Source organism: Pelophylax lessonae (assembly GCF_965119305.1).
Source record: "Pelophylax lessonae genome assembly, chromosome: 6".
Taxonomy (NCBI): domain Eukaryota; kingdom Metazoa; phylum Chordata; class Amphibia; order Anura; family Ranidae; genus Pelophylax; species Pelophylax lessonae.
In genome coordinates this window covers 95,272,536-95,294,425 of record NC_138773.1, presented here as the reverse complement: position 1 = coordinate 95,294,425, position 21,890 = coordinate 95,272,536, and the positions used below count along the sequence as shown (strand labels likewise).

The following is a 21,890-nucleotide window of genomic DNA, read 5'->3' as shown; positions in this document are numbered from 1 at the left end:
TGCTGCCAGCACTGGGGAGCTACAGTTCATTGAGGGAACCATGTATGTAATATGACATACTGAAGCAGAGCATGATCCCCTCCCTTCGGAGACTGGGTCACAGGGCAGTATTCCAACATGACCCCAAACACACCTCCAAGACGACCACTGCCGTGCTACAGAAGCTAAGGGTAAAGGTGATGGACTGGCCGAGCATGAGTAAGCACTTTGTGTGAAACGCGTCTGCTGACTAGTGTGTTGTCCTGTATGTCGGGTGTTGGACCTATTATTTTTGAATAAATTATTTGTTTTCCTCATCGCTGGAAGTGCCACCTTCTCTTTTTTGCTACAAGCATGTCTCTAGAACCTAAACCCTATTGAGCATCTGTGGGGCATCCTCAAACGGAAGGTGGAGGAACTCAAGGTCTCTAACATCCACCAGCACAATGATATCATCATGGAGGAGTGGAAGAGGACTCCAGTGACAACCTGTGAAGCTCTGGTGAACTCCATACCCAAGAGGGTTAAGGCAGTGCTGGAAAATTATGGTGGCCACACAAAATATTGACACTTTGGACCCAATTTGGACATTTCCACTTAGAGGTGTACTCACTTTTGTTGCCAGCGGTTTAGACATTAATGACTGTGTGTTGAGCTATTTTGAGGGGACACTGAATTTACACTGTTATACAAGCTGTACACTCACTTATTTGCATTGTTACAAGTGTAATTTCTTCAGTGTTGTCACATAAAAAGATATAATAAAATATTTACAAAAATGTGAGGGATGTAATCACTTTTGTGAGATATTGTACATGGAGGATGTTTGCTACTAAAGATACACTATATTAACAAAAGTATTGGGACACCTGCCTTTACACCCACATGAACTTTAATGGCATACCGGTCTTAATCTGTAGGGTTCATTATTGAGTTGGCCCTTTACAGCTATAACAGCTTCAACTCTCCTGGGAAGGCTGTCCACAAGGTCTCAGAGTGTGCCTATGGGAATGTTTGACCCTTCTTGCAGAAGCACATTTGCAAAGTCAAGCACTGATGCTGGAGAAGATTATGAACAGTGAACCTATTTGCTTGTTTGACATCCCACATTAATACAAAGATGTCACCCCCCCCCCCCTTCCTGTGCAGTTATAACAGCCTCTCATCTTTTGGAAAGGCTTTCTACAATATTCTGGAGAATATTTGTGGGAATATGTGCCCATTCAGCCAAAAGAACCTTTGTGAGGTACTGATGCTGGATAAGAGGACTTGACTTGTATTCAGCTTGCCAATTCATCCTAAAGGAATTTAGTAGGGTTACATTCACTGTACTGTACAGGCAAATTGCATTCCTTCATACTGGACCCAGAGGAAACATGTCTTTATGGATCTCGCATTGTGCACAGAGAACAGACATTCCGGAACAGAAAATAACTCTCCAAGCAATTGTCCAAATTGTCTGTAGTATTAAATGCTGTAGTATTAAATTTACTCTTCACTGGAAATACTTGAACTCAATAACTTGGAAAGGTGTTTACAAATTTGGTCATAGAGGTAGGTGTAATGATCAGGTGTCCTCAAATGTTTAGCACCTTGACTTATGTGCAATATCTTTAGAATTAAGGCTCCTTTCTCACGGATGTTCTAACCATGTCTGCCTGTCCATTTTTCAGGTGGACCCAATCAGAACATACATTCTTCTCTATGGAGTGGCAAGTATAAAGGGGCATTTGTCCATTTACACCCGCCTTCATCTATTCCAATCCTCCAAAAAGAGACAGGTGGAGATCTTCCCCCCTTCTGTCCAGTGGATCAGAACAGATGGCAGTCGGGTGTAAAGGAACAGCCGATCCGTTTACATCGGACTGCTTGTAGAAGAGAGCAGTCTGTGTCTGTGTCCACTCTGCATAAGCGAGGTTGGACACGGGCCTGTCATTCACCTGCTCATCAGGGATTAGCAGACAGATTTCCTGCTGAGCATGTAGATCGCAGCCGCAGTCTGCCCCGTGTGAAAGGGGCCCAAAAGCTGTGATAACAGTACTTCTTTTGTAATGTTTCAAATGTTTTCAAACAAATTCCCTTGATATTTGGAAGGTGTGTTTTTTACATCGGGAGAAAAGTGGAAGACAACAAGAAGATTCACAATATCCAGCATGAAGAACCTTGGAATGGGAAAGAAAATGATTGAGGATAAGATGATAGAGGAACTTCAGTTTCTTAATGACAAAATTCAGTCTTTTAACGGTAAGTGCATTATGTGAAATGGGTTTACATAATTAAGACAGGCAGATACCACACACAGATGAACTCTGTCCATTTTTAAAACATTCCCATCAGTGATACCAGTGTATCACATCCTTAATCCACAAGGGTTTAAAGGTTCAACATTGCCCTTTGTTTAATTCATTTGGAGGTTGTCGACCAGGATGAAATAGGAAAATGTACCCTTTGTTCCCAGTTCCCACCTGTGGGCCATGCTGTATAATTATCCAAAAGGTTTTCCCAGCAAACCCCTGCTCGTGTCTATCAAAAGATCATTCAGTGTCACTATTTAGCCAGTATCTGGAGTAGTTAATTTAGTGTAAAGGTTTCATCTAGGTTTTGTTTAGCGTTAGGTTTTAGAGGGCTATGTGTTAGGTAAAGTTGTTGGTGTACTTGTTTTTTTCTGAATGAATATGATATAGCATTAATACAATCGGTTATATTCAGCAAGCTTTTCTTATATTCTCTTTCAGTCAGAGCAAGTATTACAAACTGATAACTGACACACACACACACACACCATGTATTATGAATATTTACCTAAATGTCCCAATTAATTGGTATGCAACCAGTCAGGCAATTGTTCAATCAGAATGTAACTTGTATCGTAAGCTTTAGAAAGCAAAATTGAAGAATGCATTTGGATGGAGATGAAGTTCAGCATACTTTTTAGGTAATTTTAACTTATTTTCTTTATAATTAAGGTAAACAATTCGGATTGAGAGAGTTTGCCTGTGCACCAACAAATATTACCTTTTCTATGTTATTTGGTCATCGTTTTGACTACAAGGATTCAACTTACATGCGTATGATGGAACTAATTGATGATATTGTTGTCCTGCTTGGCTCACCCTACTTACAGGTTAGTACCTCTGTCTGAACTGCCAAGAAAACAAATATTATTTGTTCTATTAAATTATGAAAGTTATTTAGATTACAATTTTCTGCACATACATTCTGCACAAAATGTAAATAAGCATAAAAACTGCATTTTATTATAAATGTACATGGCCCTGTTAAAATACATTTTATTGTGTTTTCCTTCTATTCTGTATAATTTATTTTTTAATGTAAATATGAATTATTTCCCTGTATGTAGCAGATGGCAAGAGTTGGATGTATGTTGGTTTACAAGCAGGATCTCAGATTACAAAAAAAAAACACATGGCTAGATAAGTCAGCGGAAGAGGTAGGACACACGCCCATACTTTTCAATGGAGATGGTGCCATCTAGATCTTCATTCTGAGGCAGTAGTCAACAAGGACAAAGCCAGTGCAGTGTATTGACATTAGGTGTGAAAAGCATGCACCCTGTACTAATGTTTTTTGAAAGCTTAGTGTTTATTTAAAAAAAATAGTTTATAAATGTATAAATTAAAAATCGTGAATTCAATTAACGAAACCCCTACTGTCACCAGTTACTCTTTCTTTCTCCCCAGATCTGTATAGAAAATAAAATATCTGAGCAGATTTGAAGAGAATTTGAAACTTCTCTTGATAGCCCACTTCTTCTGCTATGGATACTTACCCTCCTCAGAGTGTCTTGTCACTCCATGCCCTGACTGGAGCCCTAAAAATAAGCCTCCATGTAAGCTCAGTGTTGGGTCTTTCTCTCACTCTCCATGTGACAGTTCTCTGGCCTGGTGATTGACAGCTTATGCTCTGAGCACTGCATACTGGGAGGAAGGGGACTGAAGGTAGCTGGGCACAGGTTAGCAAATGGGGAGATAAAGAGTGAGTATTTACAATGTAAGGAGAGGACAATCATAAGAACCTGTTGCTTTCTGATGCCTTGCCTATTTGTTATCAACCATTTACAGTCAGGTCCATAAATATTGGGACATGGACACAATTCTAATATTTTTGGCTATATACACCACCACAGTGGATTTGAAATGAAACAAACAAGATGTGCTTTAACTGCAGACTTTCAGCTTTAATTTGAGGGTATTTACATCCAAATCAGGTGAACGGTGTAGGAATTATAACAGTTTGTATATGTGCCTCCCACTTTTTAAGGGACCAAAAGTAATGGGACAGATTAACAATCATAAATCAAACTTTCACTTTTTAATACTTGGTTGCAAATCCTTTGCGGTCAATTACAGCCTGAAGTCTGGAACGCATATACATCACCAGACACAGGGTTTCATCCCTGGTGATGCTCTGCCAGGCCTCTACTGCCACTGTCTTCAGTTCCTGCTTGTTCTTGGGGCATTTTCCCTTCAGTTTTGTCTTCAGCAAGTGAAATGCATGCTCAATCGGATGCAGGTCAGGCGATTGACTTGGCCATTGCATAACATTCCACTTCTTTCCCTTAAAAACTCTTTGGTTGCTTTCGCAGTATGCTTCGGGCCATTGTCCATCTGCACTGTGAAGCGCCGTCCAATGAGTTCTGAAGCATTTGGCTGAATCTGAGCAGATAATATTGCCCGAAACACTTCAGAATTCATCCTGCTGCTTTTGTCAGCAGTCACATCATCAATAAATACAAGAGAACCAGTTCCATTAGCAGCCATACATGCCCACGCCATAACACTACCACCACCATGCTTCACTGATGAGGTAGTATGCTTTGAATCATGAGCAGTTCCTTTCCTTCTCCATACTCTTCTCTTCCCATCACTCGGGTACAAGTTGATCTTGGTCTCATCTGTCCATAGGATGTTGTTCCAGACTGGAGAGTTTGCCAAACAACATCTAAAAAAGCCTTCAATCTGGCCTTCCTGTTTTTGAGGCTCACCAATGGTTTACATCTTGTGGTGAACCCTCTGTATTCACTCTGGTGAAGTCTTCTCCTGATTGTTGACTTTTACACACATGCACCTACCTCCTGGAGAGTGTTCTTGATCTGGCCAACTCTTGTGAAGGGTATTTTCTTCACCAGGGAAAGAATTCTTCAGTCATCCACCACAGTTATTTTCCGCGGTCTTCCGGGTCTTTTGGTCTTGCTGAGCTCACCGATGCGTTCTTTCTTTTTAAGGATGTTCCAAACAGTTGATTTGGCCACACCTAATGTTTTTGCTATCTCTCTGATGGGCTTGTTTTGTTTTTTCAGCCTAATGATGGCTTGCTTTACTGATAGTGACAGCTCTTTGGATCTCATATTGAGAGTTGACAGCAACAGATTCCAAATGCAAATAGCACACTTGAAATGAACTCTGGACCTTTGATCTGCTCCTTGTAAATGGGATAATGAGGGAATAACACACACCTGGCCATGGAATAGATGAGCAGCCAATTGTCCCATTACTTTTGGTCCCTTAAAAAGTGGGAGGCACATCTACAAACTGTTGTAATTCTTACACCGTTCACCTGATTTCGGTGTAAATACCCTTAAATTAAAGCTGAACGTCTGCAGTTAAAGCACATCTTGTTTGTTTGATTTCAAATCCATTGTGGTGGTGTATAGAGCCCAAAAAAATAGAATTGTGTCCATGTCCCAATATTTATGGACCTGACTGTATGTGTACTGGGTCATCTAGACTGGGTCATTATGTATATACTTGTAAAATATGCAGGCTGTTTTTTTCTGTTTGCTATCAATGTGACCTTGCTTCACTGTTTATCTCTCTAGGTGCAAATATATGGGTTGGTTTCTCCTGACTAAAAACACTGCTCTATATCGAAACCAACACAGATTATATGATAGTCGAACAGTCTTTAATCAGGCAATAAACATGCTATGGGTTCACTGTCAGCAGTTGACCGGTGGAATGAGCATTCGATCATTTGATCGTTTAGAAAAACTGTCCCATACAGGTGCATCTCAAAAAATTTTAATTTCATCAAAAAGTTAATTTATTTCAGTAATTCAATTCAAATATATTTGAATTATATATTTTATATAGATGTGTTACACACAGAGTGATATGTTTCAAGCATTTCTTTGTTTTTTTGATAGTTATGGCTTACAGCTAGTGAAAACCCGAAATTCAGTATCTCAGAAAATTAGATTATTACATAAGACCAATAACAAAGAAATGTTGGCTTACTGAAAAGTATGTCCATGTACAGTAAAAAAAGCACTATGGTCGGGCTCCTTTTGCATGAATTACTGCATCAATGCAGCATGGCATGGGGGCGATCAACCTCTGGCAGTGCTGAGGTGTTATAGAAACCCAGGCTGCTCTTATAATGGCCTTCAGCTTGTCTGCATTGTTGGGTCTGGTTTTTTTCATGTTCCTCTTGACAATACTCCCACAGATTCTCTATGGGGTTTAGGTGAGACAAGTTTGCTGGCCGATCATCCACAGTGATACTGTGATCATTAAACCAGGTATTGGTACTTTTGGCAGTGTGCCAAGTCCTGATGGAAAATAAAATCAGCATCTGCATAAAGCTGCTCAGCAGAGGGAAGCATGATGTGCTCTAGAATTTCGTAGTAGAGGGTTGCGTTGACTTAGGACTTGATAAAACAGAGTGGACCAACACCAGCAGATTACATGGCTCCCCAAAACATCACATACTGTGGAAAATGTTGCATTTCATTTGGAAATCAAGGTCCCAGAGTCTAGAGGAAGAGTGGAGAGGCACAGAATCCAAGTTGCACGAGGTCTATAGTGAAGTTTTTACAGTCAGGACAACATCCTTGCGACTTTTGTGATTTTAGCATTGCAGTCTATTGTAGTGAAGGAACTTTTGTTGCTACGACTCGAGTCAGCACCCATTGAAATTAATTTATTTTTATTTATCATGTGACTTTCTGTGTCGCAGTCACAGCACATCGCATGGCAAGTTGCAGCAGTGTGAACTGGGGCTTAGAGAAACACTTCCCTGGTCAAGACCAGGAGAACTAAGCAAATTGTAAAAATATATCATATTTAAGTCCAATTATATTGTTCCAAACCTACTGGCTGCAATAATACTGCTCCTGGGACCTGCACAGATAAGTACTTTTTACATGTTCCGTTCCAATTCCTTGGTTCTTAATTTGTTTCAGTAAGAGGTAATTAATTTTTAGAAGTCCACGATGAGACCAGATAAATCTATAGGTCAAAACTACAAAAAAATAAATCAATCCTTACTTGATAAGCTTTAAGTCTCAAACTCTTCTTTTTCAGATATTTAATTTTTATCCTGTGCTTGGGATCTTTTTGAGGACTCACAAAAAAATATTACATAAGATCGACGAAATATCTATGATGCTGAAAGCTGATATGAAAGCCAAAAGGCAGACAATGGATCATAACTGCTTGCACACGTTTATTGAATCTTTTATTGCCAAGCAAGAAGTGGTAATTATTTTCATTGCTATCATTGATCACAGTTTTATTAATCTTCCTCATTATTGTCACCTTATTCTATTAGAGTGGCAGGGCAGGCCAGGCCAGATACTTCCTTGGCAATGGACTGATACTCTTCCTAGGTGAACTCTTGGCCTTCTGGGCAAAAATAAAAGACATGAATTTTGGAAGTTCATCCCTAGAAACCCTCCAATATTATCCTTCAAGGGCAATCTGCTAAAACCCTTTCACGTCGACCGTATGCAAATAAGCAGCCCCACTGGACTGGGCTGTTTTCCAAGGTGCGGCAAATTTGCGTATCACTCTTTGTTTTGGGAGTGCTCCTCATGGCGTGCTCCCAGCACAGGGACCGGGGTCTCCCTGTTCTAACAATCAGGACCCGGAACATCTGATTCCGGGTCACCAGATCGCTGTGATAGCCTCTGATTGGCTGATATCACAGAGGCCAGTCACTGTAAAGTACACCAACCATGTTTTCTTTCTCTGTAAATGGACGAGACAGATACATTGTATCTCTGTCTGTCCTTGTAGATCTAGGTCCTTGTTTGATCTAGGTGGGCCTCAGGGTTAGTGGTTGGGCCAAGAACAGGGTCAGTATTTTCTTTTTTTTTTTTAAACAGGATTTATTTACTTTTTTAAATTACTATCAGTGTCAGGTGCATTTTATGCAGGATTAAAAAAAAAGAAGCAAAATGTGCTCTATTGTTTCTGGACTGTACTATGGGCACAAACAACAAATACCATACACATATGTGTTATCGCTGCGATCGTCAGGAGCTGGAGAATTTTTTACTATTTTGGGCCAGGTTTCTTTATAATACAAAAAAAAATCAGGAGATATCCATTACCATTTACCACCAAATTAAAGCCCAATGTGCCCTGAAAAAAACAAGGTATAATCCACCTGGATGCACAAAGTAGTTATGATTATATGTACAGGTTTACTAACACATTTCAAAGTAGCAAAATTGGGCTTAGGCATTAAGATTTGTTTTATCCTTAGGTTCGAAGTGGTTAAGAAAGGTTTGAAATTGTCTTTGAATCAATTATGTGTTTTAAATTTCTATATCTAAGACTTAATAGAGAGTTAATAGAGACATTATACTACATTCCAGCTGTTCTGACATCCCCAGGTAACACTTAAAAATTTTAAATTTAAAAAACTATGACAAAAATAAATAGCCTGAAAAAAGTAACAGAGAATAACCTGGGGGCTGATAAACAACAACTGAGCATCCAAGCTCTGTATTCAGGGATCCTGTACACAGAATACCATTTGAAAAACCACAAAGAGCCTTGAGAATATTGAGAATAACTTTACCTTTCAATTCTGCTGCTGGATTTACCAACAAAGATCCGGGATTAAAAAAAGAAGGGAAGATGGAGACAGCAGCAGTAAGGCACAAAAAACGGCGCTAAAAACCTTTCCTATGTATGCTAGAAAACATTTTTTGGCTGCAGTCTCTGTTCTCATTGTATAAATGCTCCCTCCAGTGCCCCCTATCATCTGGACAGTAAGTATGGTAAAGAATCCACAAAGTGGACAAAAAGTATGATATATATTCTAGCTTTTCTCACCCTATGCAAGAGAAATGTTTTGCTGAGGTTAGGCTTTTAAATCATCTACTCCAGCAGTTCATTAGCTGCTCATTCAGTTCTCTTCATTGGGTTTGGGGCTGCCAATCTGCCATCTTTAGACTTAAGAGCTGTCCACTGGCATTGGAGCAGGAGCAGAGGACAGGAGCAGGCCAGTGTTTTAAGAGAAAATGGTCAAAGGGCAAGTAAAACATAACCAAAAAGCTGATGTCAAGATGAAAGGATTATGAGGAAGCCCAGCATTCTGCTTAATGTGTCAATTCACAGATGGAATAATACAGTGTAACTATTACACATACTTAGATGAGTTTTAGTTTAAATGGGAAAAGATCCAGCATGGGAAGCTAAAACAAAGAGATGATTCCTTAGAATCACATTTATTACTTTTAGAATTAATAACCTTTTTTTTTCTCCTTAATCAAATAAATGTTTTTTGGCCTGTTTGGTAACTCTCTGTATAATAGATGGAAAAGGGTCAAGCTTACCTACCCAAAGGTTGAGTTAACCAAACCACCCACCAAATGTCTGGTGCCTACTCCTGGGAGCGAATGCCTGGTGCCATTTGAGAAGATGTGGCAAGCAGTGTTATTATAGGTCCCTCCTCTGGAAACACCAGCCCTATGCCCAGGCATGGAGTATGGATTCAATAGAGCATAGGGCCATGAGATCGCCAACTATTTTGCTTTTTACTTAAAACAAACTGTTAAAAACAGGATATGCTCCAGGAAATCAGAAGCTGGGCAGAAACTGAACTTCGGGTGGAATCTTGTCTAAGTAGAAAGATTGACTCATCTTAAAGCTGGATAAGCAAAAATGGAACTAAAAAAACAACACAAAAAATTAAATGTTGCACTTTTGCTCTGCTGTTCCTTTACGGCCATAGTCACAAATGTGTGTATAAATAGCCAAGATATATTTATTTGGCCAGTTTACTGCCCTTCAGATCTTAGAGGGGCTGGACTGTGTACAGTGAGAGTAGATAATGCACTAGGCTTGGTGGTCAGTGGGAGTAAAAAAAAAAAATACATGGCATCCCTGTAGTCAGGAGGCGAAGGAATAATGCCCAGTCATTGGTATCAGTGGGTGGAATAGTGTCCGATTATTGGTATCAGCGGGAGGAATAGTGTCCCATCATTGGTATCAGTGGGAGGGATAGTGCCCCATCGTTAGTGTCAGTTGGGGGAAATAGTGCCCCATTGTTGGTGTAAGTGGGAAGAATAGTGCCCAATCATTGGTATCAGTGGGAGGAATATTGCCCCATCATTGGTATCAGTGGGAGAAATAGTGCCCTATCAATGATATTAGTGGAAGGAATGGTTTCCCATCATTGGTGTAAGTGGGAGGAATAGTGCCTAATCACTGGTGCCAATGGGAGGAATAGTGCATCCATAGTTGGTGTTAGTGGGAAGCATAGTGCCCCATTGTTGGTTTCAGTGGGAGAAATAGTGCCCCATCTTTGGTGTTAGTGGAAGGAATAGTGCCCCATCATTGGTGTCAGAAGAAGAATGTATGCTCCATGATTGGTGTCAGTGGGAAGAATAATACCCCGTTGTTGACGTCTGAAGGAAGAATAGTGTTTTAAGGACCAGGTAAAGGCAAGCAAAGGGTCACAGTTTGGAGGTCACTGGTCTAAAGAATCAAATAAGCTCAAAAATCTTGCTCCACATCTAGTCAATCTACAGTAAAAATGGAGATGATTAGCAAGCAGTGTAGTTTTATTGCTTCTACTCCTTACAGTTTCCTTAGAAAAAAAAATAAATAAATTCTTTCCAACTGCTTTAACTTTGGTATAACTTTAAGAATTACACAGTTATGAATTATTTTCTGTTATACTTGCATCTACCCAGTTAGAGCAGTAATTGTCTATGTTGCATAGTCTAGATCACGTGTCAAACACAAGACCCTTGGGGCAAATTTGGCCCACCTAGCCATTTCTTGTGGCCCTTGCACCCCTTTTGCAGTTGTGGCACCCCCTCGCCTCTGACCCCATCTTGTTTCAGCAGTTGGCAGGAGAGAGGAAGACAGAACTCCACCTACAAATCCTGCACCTCTCTGTGCAGCCTCAGAACACCCTTGTCACCGCCTCCCCTGGTCTTAGTATTCAGCAGACTTCGACACCAGACACCATGACAACAGCCCTCTTCTGGTCCTACTCCAGACCCTGCACTTTCTGCTTCCAAGCTCCACCCCCAACTTCTTCCCAGCAGCAGCACAACGTAGGGGGTCATGTAAGGGAAGGTGTGGGACTCTATGTTTTTGTTTTTTTTTCTCTGTTTATGGCTTTGCATATTACAAACATTATGCAAAACTCACGGCACAAAAGGCAAAATAACAAAGTTGTAACCAGCCCTTAAGTACAACACTTTTTTAGAGAATTAAAACAAAAACACAAAGAGCAAAGCTGAGCAAAACAAGTCAAAAAAACAAAATAGAAAGTCATAACACTCAACATATCCAGAAATAATGCTCAGTTCGACAAGCCTGGCTCAAAAGAAGGTCATAACTTGGCTAAGACTAGGACCCATAACTGGTCTTATGGTAGTTATGCACTGCACAAGAACAAGTATCAGTAAAAGTAAAGTAAACCAAACAAGGAATAAAACATCTTCGATCCAATTGTACCGACTGTGTGTAGATTCTAAAAATATGGTAAGATGGAAATCACAGATGAGAAGGGTGTGGGACTCTTGACTTCTGGTGTAAAGGGGGGGGGGTGCTCTGGACATCAAGTCTTACACATACAACAGGTCCTTTGAGGGCAAAAGTGGCTGATGTGGCCTGTGATAAAATTGAGTTTGACACCCCTGGTCTAAATTGTGGGATTGTAGTTGAAATCAAAATTGTGGGAAAACATAGGCTGTTGTACCCAGGAGTTTATATTAGTCATGCTCAACTGGAACAAGAGAGCAAGTAAGAATCAGTCTGTTCTTAACAATGATCAGTTATATACTTGAGCTGTTTTGTAGCTTATAAATCTCTGAGCTAGGTTCTTCTTCCACAGCCTCAGGGGCCATGTTTTAAGATACCAGTTCCTCTTCTTGAAGTCGTCAATGAACAGAATTTAAGCTCAGACATCAGCCCTGTAATCATTAAGATATCTGACAACTATATTTTAACTCCAATATTAAAATTGCAGCCAGTTTAGACTAATCATATAAAATTGTGGGCCCAAATTTCAAGCTAAGGCTGTAGGACACCCCATTCCCCTACTGGCTGCATAGGAGCACAAGCTAGCAGACTTCATTACAAAATATTATACTCTAAAGATGTGCTCTGTGATACCCAACATGCATCAGCATTATATAATAAGAGTACTTTCCTTATTATCTGCTTAACTCCACTACTTTTGTACAGAATCCATGCAACTCTGGGCCCCATTGCTGTTACATGCACCATAGTCTAACATGTCATTTTTATGTGGGTTTGTGTCACAGGAAAGGACAAATAAGGACACTCTGTTTGATGATGATAATATATTGGCCACTGCCCTGGACTTGGTTATGGCTGGTACAGAGACCACCGCTACAACACTGCAGTGGGGAATACTGCTAATGATGAAATATCCTGACATACAAAGTAGGTTCTGTGTCTTCTAAACTAATTGTGTTCAAAGCCTAGCTTGCAAGGCATGTTCACCCCACTACCAGGTATTACCCTGTGTAAGAGAAACATTTTATATGTGAGTCTGTTAATAGACCTGAAAGGTTTCACTGGCGGCTTTGTGGTTGGGCACTAACAACCCGATTTTATACTTTCCATCATTAAAATACACTATATTACCAAAAGTATTGGGACGCCTGCCTTTATACGCACATGAACTTTAATGGCATCCCAGTCTAAGACAGTAGTGTTCAATATTGAGTTGGCCCACCCTTTGCAGCTATAACAGCTTTAACCATTCTGGGAAGGCTGTCAACAAGGTTTAGGAGTGTGTCTATGGGAATGTTTGACCTTTCTTCCAGAAGCATATTTGTAACAGCAGGCACGGATGTTGGACCAGAAGGCCTGGCTCACAGTCTCCACTCTAATTCCTCCCAAAGGTGTTCTATGGGGTTGAGGTCAGAACTCTGTGAAGGTCAGTCAAGTTCCTCCACTCCAAACTCACTCATCCATGTGTTTATGAACCTTGCTTTGTGCACTGGTCCAAAATAATTGTTGGAGAAGGAATTTTGGTGTGGGGTTGTTTTTCAGGGGTTAAGCTTGGCCTCTTAGTTCCAGTGAAGGGAACTCTGAAGGCATCAGCATACCAAGACATTTTGGACAATTTCTTGCTTCTACTTTGTGGGAACAGTTTGGGAAGGCCCCTTCCTGTTCCAATATGACTGCGCACCAGTGCACAAAGCAAGGTCCATAAAGACATGGATGAGCAAGTCTGGGGTGGAGGAACTTGATTGGCCTGCACAGAGTCCTGACTTCAACTTGATAGAACACCTTTAGATTTAATTAGAGCAGAGAAGGCGAGCCAGGTCTTTTTGTCCACATCAGTGCCTGACCTCCCAAATGCGCTTCTGGAAGAATGGTCAAACATTCCCATAGACATACTCCTAAACCTTGTGGACAGCCTTCCCAGAAGAGTTGAAGCTGTTATAGCTGCAAAGGGTGGGCCAACTCTATATTGAATCCGACGGACTAAGACTGGGATGCCATTAAAGTTCATGTCCATGTAAAGGCAGCTGTCTCAATACTATTTTTACTTAGGGGTGTACTCACTTTTGTTGAGAGTGATTTAGACATTAATGGCTGTGTGTTGAGTTATTTTGAGGGAACAGAAAATTTACACTGTTATACAAGTTGTACACACCTTTCCATTGTAGCAAAGTGTAATTTCTTCAGTGTTGTCACATGAAAAGATATAATAAAATATTTACAAAAATGTGAGGGGTGTACTCACTTTTGTGAGATACTGTATATAATTAAAGGTGAATACACAAATTAATACTTCTGTATAAAATAATAAATCATGAAATTTATTTTTGAAATGAAAGCAGTGCAAGTACTTGAGTTTGACCTGGTGTCTGCTTCTTGCAGTCTCTATACAACAGAGCTGGAATGTAGAAGTGTCACAAGGAGCCAAAAGTTCCTGTACTGACAAGAAGCATGCTGATAGGAAGAGAAAGCAGAGTGGCGGAGAGATGAGTTCAATACTGTGATGTTTCACCTTCGGCTGTACAGTCACAGGCTGGGATGGGTTTAGGATGACCTGGGCTCCGAAAAGTGGGTTAAATGCTGCTGGCCATCCCATACAGGGCATCTAGTGGAAGAAAAAGTTCTGTGGGTGAAATCTCTGGGGTGGAGTTCTGATTTAAGCAGTTTTTAAATAAAAGCACACGTGTCCCTGCTGTGTCCTTATACCTCCTTTCTTTTAGTTTTTAATAATGCACCTCAGTAGAAAGCATGTAAAATTACTGCATACTAAGTCACAACATATTAAAAACATATTTCATTAAACTAGAATCGAGTTCACCAGAAGGTTGTTATTCTAATATATATAACACAAAGTCACATTGCTGGCTTTGTCTATCATTGGAGGATTCCAAAGGCAAAATATCCCAGATTTCTAATTTCTGCCTATGAGCTGGAGGCATTACATAATCAAATGATGTTGCTATGCTCCCTGTTGGATTTTCCTTAACCACTTAAGCCCCGGAAGATTTTACCCCCTTCCTGACCAGGGGGTATTTTGCAATTCGGCACTGCGTGACTTTAACGGACAATTGCGCGGTCGTGCGACGCTGTACCTAAACGAATTTGGCGTCCTTTTTTTCCCACAAACAGAGCTTTCTTTTGGCGGTATTTGATCACCTGTGCGATTTTTTGATCACGCGCTATAAACAAAAAAAGAGCGTAAATTTTGCAAAAATAGCAATATTTTTCCCTTTTTTTTATATGAAATTCCCCCAAAAATAAATGTAAAAATCAAAATTTTTTAATATTTTCGGCCAATTTGTTTTATGCTACCTATGTTTGGTAAAAAAAATCGCAAAAAGCGTATTTTGATTGGTTTGCGCAAAAGTTATTGCGTTTACTAACAAAGGGAAAGATTTTTGTCATTTTTGTTGTTTTTTTTTTTAACGCGTAATGGCGGCGATCTGCGATTTTTTTTGCGGTACTGCGACAATGTGGCGGAGAGATCGGACCCTTGACTGACATTTTTGACACTTTTGGGGTTACCAGTGACATTTCTACAGTAATCAGTGCTATATATATGCACTGTTACTGTAAAAATACACTGGTAGTGAAGGGGTTAACTTTATTTGAGAGGGAGGGGCTGTGTGTGTCCCTAGGGGCGTGCTTCTAACTGTGATTGGCTGGGGCTTCAACTGTATGCAGAGTGATCAATGGATCTACATAGTAGATCCATGTGATCATCTCTCATACAGAGAGGAGAATGACAGGCAGCTTGTTTACACAAGCTGCCTGACTTTCTCCCTCTCCCCCGCCGATCGCAGAGTGGCCGGCGGCGATCGGGTCCGCCGGTCACACGCGCGGGGGGGTCCGTGACCACGCGGGAGCGGGAGCGCGCCTCCGGCGGCGCGCGCTCGCTCCCTAAACCCTCACAGGCGAGCGACGTAGACCTACGTCACTTTGCCTGTGAGGGGCTGACCGCCCACGTAGATAGTCGTGCGGCGGTCGGCAAGTGGTTAAAGTGTTTGCAAACCCCATTCATGAAATCTGACCTATGCACATATATCTGTAATGTTTGCGTATCTATCTCTAAAGCTCTAGGTACGTGTCTTTTTGCTGCTCCGTTCCTCTGTTATCAGCATGATAACTTCTGACAAGTTCTCCGACACACGAGATAAAAGCAGCTGGAAATTTGTGTCGGGGAGGGAGTTTAGGGATAGATTGTCTATTCAGAGTAAAGCTCTGCAAGTTTCTTCCTTCCTCTGCCTATGAGGAGTGGGGGTGTTTGCCTTTCCTCCAATCAGCTCACGCACAGTGTATGCTCAGACTCCCCTCCCACTGCTGAATGAGGAAACAAGATTTGTAACACGATGTGCACTTTCTAAACAATGTAGAAAGCTGAAGACAGGACATATTCAAATTAAACTTATGTAGAAGGATTTATTTCATCTCTGTGTATCATCTGAGGCTATTCACTTCACTGGGTTTATGTGAGGGTTTACATTCACTTAAATGTAGAAAATAATTTGGGAGATCAGCTGAAAAATGTGACATCTCTGATATGACCTTAGAGGGGAAGGAAGCACTGTATGCTGCCAGAGACTCTCATCTCAGGAATTTCTGAGAGATGTTATAACTGATTCTGCCCATCACAATCGAAAATCCAATATTGAGCATGGTTGTTTTTTTAAGATTCGTGGTAGTGTTAAATTTTCTAAAGATAACGCCTTGATTTTTTTCAGCCACTGCCACAGGGAAGGAGAAAAATGTAGGCTTCTCTCTCTACAGATAAAATGAGTAACAACTTCAACCACTAAACTCAATATGCATGTATTTTTAGAACAAGTGCAAAAAGAAATCCACACGATTCTAGGATCGGGGCGCCCTCCAACTTTTGAAGACAGGAAAGCCATGCCATATACCCTGGCTGTGATACATGAGATCCAGAGGTTTGCCAATGTTCTTCCCCATATCCCTCATGCCACATCCACAAAAATAAAGTTCAAGGGTTATGACATCCCCAAGGTGAGTCACCTGTGAAGGAGTGATTGGAAGCATTCTCAAATTCAGCCATAATGGTTTCTGTCATGACTTTTAGAATGTCCATACTATTCTATCTTATATAATGTTAAGGTTTAGTGCCACTTATACTTTCAGATGGGAGATTTTGCTTGCAGTACAGTGAGGTTCTACCCCCAGCACACCCATTGGTCTTTCCACTCTATCCCACCCCAGTACACACGCCTCACTTTTCAGTATCCATGCCAGCATTGGCCTTTCCAGTACAGCTATCCTTTCTATATTGTGTAAAGCAGTGTTAATTTCATAGACTAAAATAATTTTGTCAACAAAATTACCACTATTTTAGTCGACTAAAAAAAACAATTCAGATGACTAAAATACGACTAAAACTAAAATGACATTTTATTCAAAAGACTATGACTAAAACTAAATCAAAAATTGACATCAAAATGAACACTACTCTGCTGGCCATTTCTAAATCTGCAACACAATTCCTTCCAGAGCCTGTAATGATAGCGCATTAAAGTTTAAACATGTATTTTACTACCGCATAAGCATAAGTAAGGCTTTTCTTATATTCTTTCTTAATATTTAATGGTGGTCATATATTCAGGTAATATGTGCAATGACATTATAGCCAATAGAGTTGACAGTTTTTTGTATTTATTTGTATTTTAAAGTTGAATTTCTGTTTGTCAAGAGCAAAATTTTTGTTTGTTTATGAAACATGGTTTAATTCATAAAGACGTTATATATTACAATGGTTAAATCTGTGTCTGTATGCATGTTTAAACCTTAATACATAAATAATAACATATTATTAGATTTTTACTCCAGGAGTATATCATGTGTTTGGAAATTCTAGAGAAATGTTTAAATAATGCATTACAATTTACCTAAACCCATTCGATTTGTAGTTGACTAAAATGTATCAGATTTTAGTCGACTAAAATATGACTAAAACTAAAACAATTCAGATGACTTAAATATGACTAAAACTAAAATAGCATATTAGTCAAAAGACTAAAATAAGACTAAAATGGCATTTTAGTCAAAGGACTATGACTAAAATTAAATCAAAATGTGCTGCCAAAATTAACACTGGTGTAAAGTTCTATATGGTATTAAAAGAGCATTGGAGGCTTCTTGCACAGAAGCCTTAATGCCCAATTACCAGTGTGTGTGTGCATTAACATTCCATTATCCAGTTCCCAGTATATGTGTATTACCCCTCAGAAGCCAGCTAGTGTGCATACACCCCTCAATATCCAGACCCCAATGCATATGCATTAACCCCTAAGTGTCTAGTTACCAGTGCATATGCATTAACCCCTAAGTGCTCAGTCCCAGCGCACGTGCATTAATTCCTCAGTGCCCAATCCTCAGAGCATGTTATCTATATACAGTGGACTTGACCCTTACACAGAACATTTATATATTAAAAAAAAACATTCCACTTTTACAAAATAACCACAAAATTCCTCAATGAAAGCGCTGGCTGATTGTGTAAGTCTGTACAGCCACAGACCAGTGCTGTAGAAGCTAATGGCTGATAATTGTAGTTCCACATAAATGGAAGACCAAAGCAACAGTTGATGCAAACATGTAAAATAATTTGTTTATTGGTCAAACAACAAACGTTAAAAATAAGGGAGAGAGAAGCTCCTGTGTAAACAGACTGAACTGGATAAATGTCACATATTGCCACAATCCCACACGGAAGTGACTTGAGAGGCTGAAAGCACATACCATTATACAGACAGGTGCTGGAGGGGAGAAAGTAGATGGTCTGCCCAGATGAACCCAAAAAAAGATGGTAAAAAGTAGATACTGTGTAGAGGTTATGGTGGAGAGCACAACATATATCGTTGTAATGAACTTCTGGTACAATGTAAAAGATGTGTGGTGGCAGCCAGAGATGACATAAGGCTGTGCAGCAGGGCCGAGGGCTCGCCTGTCAATCCCAAGGCAAACTCTGGAGATTCAGGCAGAGGATTGGTAAAAAAAGCTTCCGGACGGCGTGCCAGATGTGATGTCATGACCGCGATGATGAACTAGATGCAGTAAGTGGACGGTCAGTGGAGCAATCTCTCAGAAGGGTCTCAACATGACGATGCGTTTCGGGTGTGGCCCATCTTCAGGTCATGCCTTTTACAAAATAACAACAATCAATAATCTGCAGCCACTACAAATATGACCCTGTTCATAAACAGGCACATATTTTCCAGCAGATATAATCATTGGGCTAATTGCTTAGATTAGTAGGCAAGCAATACAATAGATTTAGCCATATTCACAAACAACCAGCCTGCCAACCTGTGATCGCCTGGAGGGTGACATGATGGATGTGTGGATAAGGAGTAGGTTTTATACGTTAATTTACCCTGAAAAGATCACCCAATAAGTCATAGGTGGGAATAAAGAACCATTGCTATAGAATACTGGATACTGGGATATAGCTAGCAGAGCAGCTAGCTGCACATGGTAAATGCTAAATTGAGACTTACAGTAGTTCAGCAGGTAGGCTGTGTTGCAAAGGTTTGAATGCAAACTTTTCTTGGTTTACTAAATTGATGCACAAATATCTAATCTGAGCAAACCTCACCCCAATTTTACAATATTTAGAGAGACCATGGTCACAATTTAATGCCTTGACTCTGTAAGCACCATTTGAAAAAGTATGTAGTAAGTAATAATTCATACGTTCAGGGGTATGTCCACTCACACCTACACAGGTTGAACTGGATGGACTATTGTCTTTATTCAACCTCAACTACTATGTAACTATGTAATAAAGGCTAGTAAAAATAATATAGGGGCAGTTAGACACAGCACAAGACATTGCTCCCTTTAGATCTGATTACTGTTATAACTCTGTTCAAAACCCATAGCCAATGGAACCAGCATACTACAGGTCTGGTCAACTATATACTTACTGCATACTATAAAACATTAACCGCAGTCCCTTAAATACTTAGTTTACAAAGTTCCCCTTTACCCATTTACTTTGCATGGTGGATAACAGTGGAAATCTAAACAACATAAAAATAATGTTGGTTTATTAGCTGCTCTGGCAGACATACAGAAGGCACTTTGAACTAGTGATCGACTGATATCGTTTTTTCGTTGCCAATACCGATATTTTACCGATCGCATATCGGTATTGGCCGATATTTTCACACATGTAAAAATTAGACCCAAAAAACACAAAAATCAGCGGAAATCTCTTAATAAACATGTTAATCTTTATTTATTAACATTTTTAACATTAAGTGCTCGTTCTTCACACCTTAACTGCATAAAAACTGATATGAAAACTTCAATTCCAGGGACATTTGTTTTGCATTTCAAATCCTGACTGCACTGCAGTAACATATTGCAGTGTGTGAGTCCACTACTGCAGCACTTTTATGATAAAAGTGCAGCAGTAGTGGACTAGTCTCACACACTGCAATATGTTACTTCAGTGCAGTCAGTGCAAAACAGCTAGAAAAAAACTAGGCATTGTAGGCAACAACAGCTACACAAAATACACATACAGTGGATTGGATGGACTGGAGTCAGTGGAAGAGGTCTACCTCTGCAGTAAGGCACTGACTGCAACTAATGCAGTGCAGACAGTGCAAATATGCCAGAAAAAGAGCAAGGGAACAGCTATACAATGTCACAGTGGATTGGACTGGAGTCAGTGGAGGACTACCCTCTGCAGTAAGGCACTGACTGCAACTAATGCAGTGCAGTCAGTGCAAAACTGCTAGAAAAAGAGCAAGGCAACAGCTACACAATGTCACAGTGGATTGGACTGGACTGGAGTCAGTGGAGGATTACCCTCTGCAGTAAGGCACTGACTGCAACTAATGCAGCGCAGACAGTGCAAAACTGCTAGAAGAACATTTAGGCAACAGCTAGACAGTGGATTGGATTGGACTCTTAGCAGTAGGGCACTAGCTGCAACTACAGCAGTCAGTGCAAAACTGCTAGAACAAAGCTAGGCAACAGCTAGACAGTGGATTGGATTAGAGTCAGTGGACTATCTCTGCAGTAGGGCACTCACTGCAACTACAGCAGTCAGTGCAAAACTGCTAGAAAAAGAGCAAGGCAACAGCTACACAATGTGGATTGGACTGGACTGGAGTCAGTGGAGGACTACCCTCTGCAGTAAGGCATTGACTGCAACTAATGCAGTCCAGTCAGTGCAAAACTGCTAGAAAGGAGCTAGGCAACAGCTAGACAGTGGATTGGATTGGACTCTTAGCAGTAGGGCACTAGCTGCAACTACAGCAGTCAGTGCAAAACTGCTAGAAAAAAGCTAGGCAACAGCTAGACAGTGGATTGGATTAGAGTCAGTGGACTACCTCTGCAGTAGGGCACTCACTGTAACTACAGCAGTCAGTGCAAAACTGCTAGAAAAAAAGGTAGGCAACAGATAGACAGTGGATTGGAGTGGATTAGAGTGGATACTACTCTTTTCAATTCTCCCAGTTAAGTAGAACAATATTATAATGCAGAAACCGGAACATTTGAGCTTGTCCATGGTCACCAGTTAAAGGTCTTCTGTTTTGTTCAAACAATGCTGCAACTTTGTAAACATGCTCAGGAGTGGAGGACAGAGGCGCAGAGAGAAAGAGGTATCTTCTAGCATGGGAAGCATGTCTTTTGTAACGTGAGTGAAAGGCAAGGGTGACCAGCGCTATGGAGTCTGAGGTAGAACAGTGTATAACGAGTGTGAAGGTGTAAGCAGCCAACAACCAAACCCCAAAGGGTTAAGGATAAAGTGAAATGTGCAACAAGGGTTGAAAACGGCGCTACCTGAAAAGTGATTGATAATATAGTGCAATAATGTGCAAATGCCTTATTAAAGGGAAGTGACACCGGCAAATAATAAATAACGTGAAAAATAATAATATTTCAAAAAAGTAGAAAACCACACATATCCTTATCAATAACCACAACCGATATGGTCTGTTCGTGTGTGGTGAATTTTATCTGTAAAGTAATAATAATAGTGCCAACAAGTGAGCAATTCTTATAGTGGGTTTATTCAAATAGTGATACAGTGTAAATCAAACAATATATAATACATAAATCCCTGGTGGTGAAGTGATGGATATAGGTGACCAAAGTGAATACTGAAGTGCTGTATTCCTTAGAAGTGTAGGT

The 21,890-nt window shown here is 40.3% G+C and overlaps 1 protein-coding gene across 1 annotated transcript in view; it reads left to right on the top strand.

Annotated features, from left to right (window-relative positions):
- The window catches only part of CYP2W1 (cytochrome P450 family 2 subfamily W member 1), a 62,455-nt gene that overhangs the window by 19,789 nt on the left and 20,776 nt on the right, over nt 1-21,890 (top strand). The window contains exons 3-7 of the mRNA XM_082261865.1: nt 2,074-2,223; nt 2,946-3,103; nt 7,305-7,478; nt 12,518-12,659; nt 16,549-16,733. Coding sequence (XP_082117991.1) covers nt 2,074-2,223; nt 2,946-3,103; nt 7,305-7,478; nt 12,518-12,659; nt 16,549-16,733 — 809 coding nt within the window. The remainder of the gene's footprint in view (nt 1-2,073; nt 2,224-2,945; nt 3,104-7,304; nt 7,479-12,517; nt 12,660-16,548; nt 16,734-21,890) is intronic.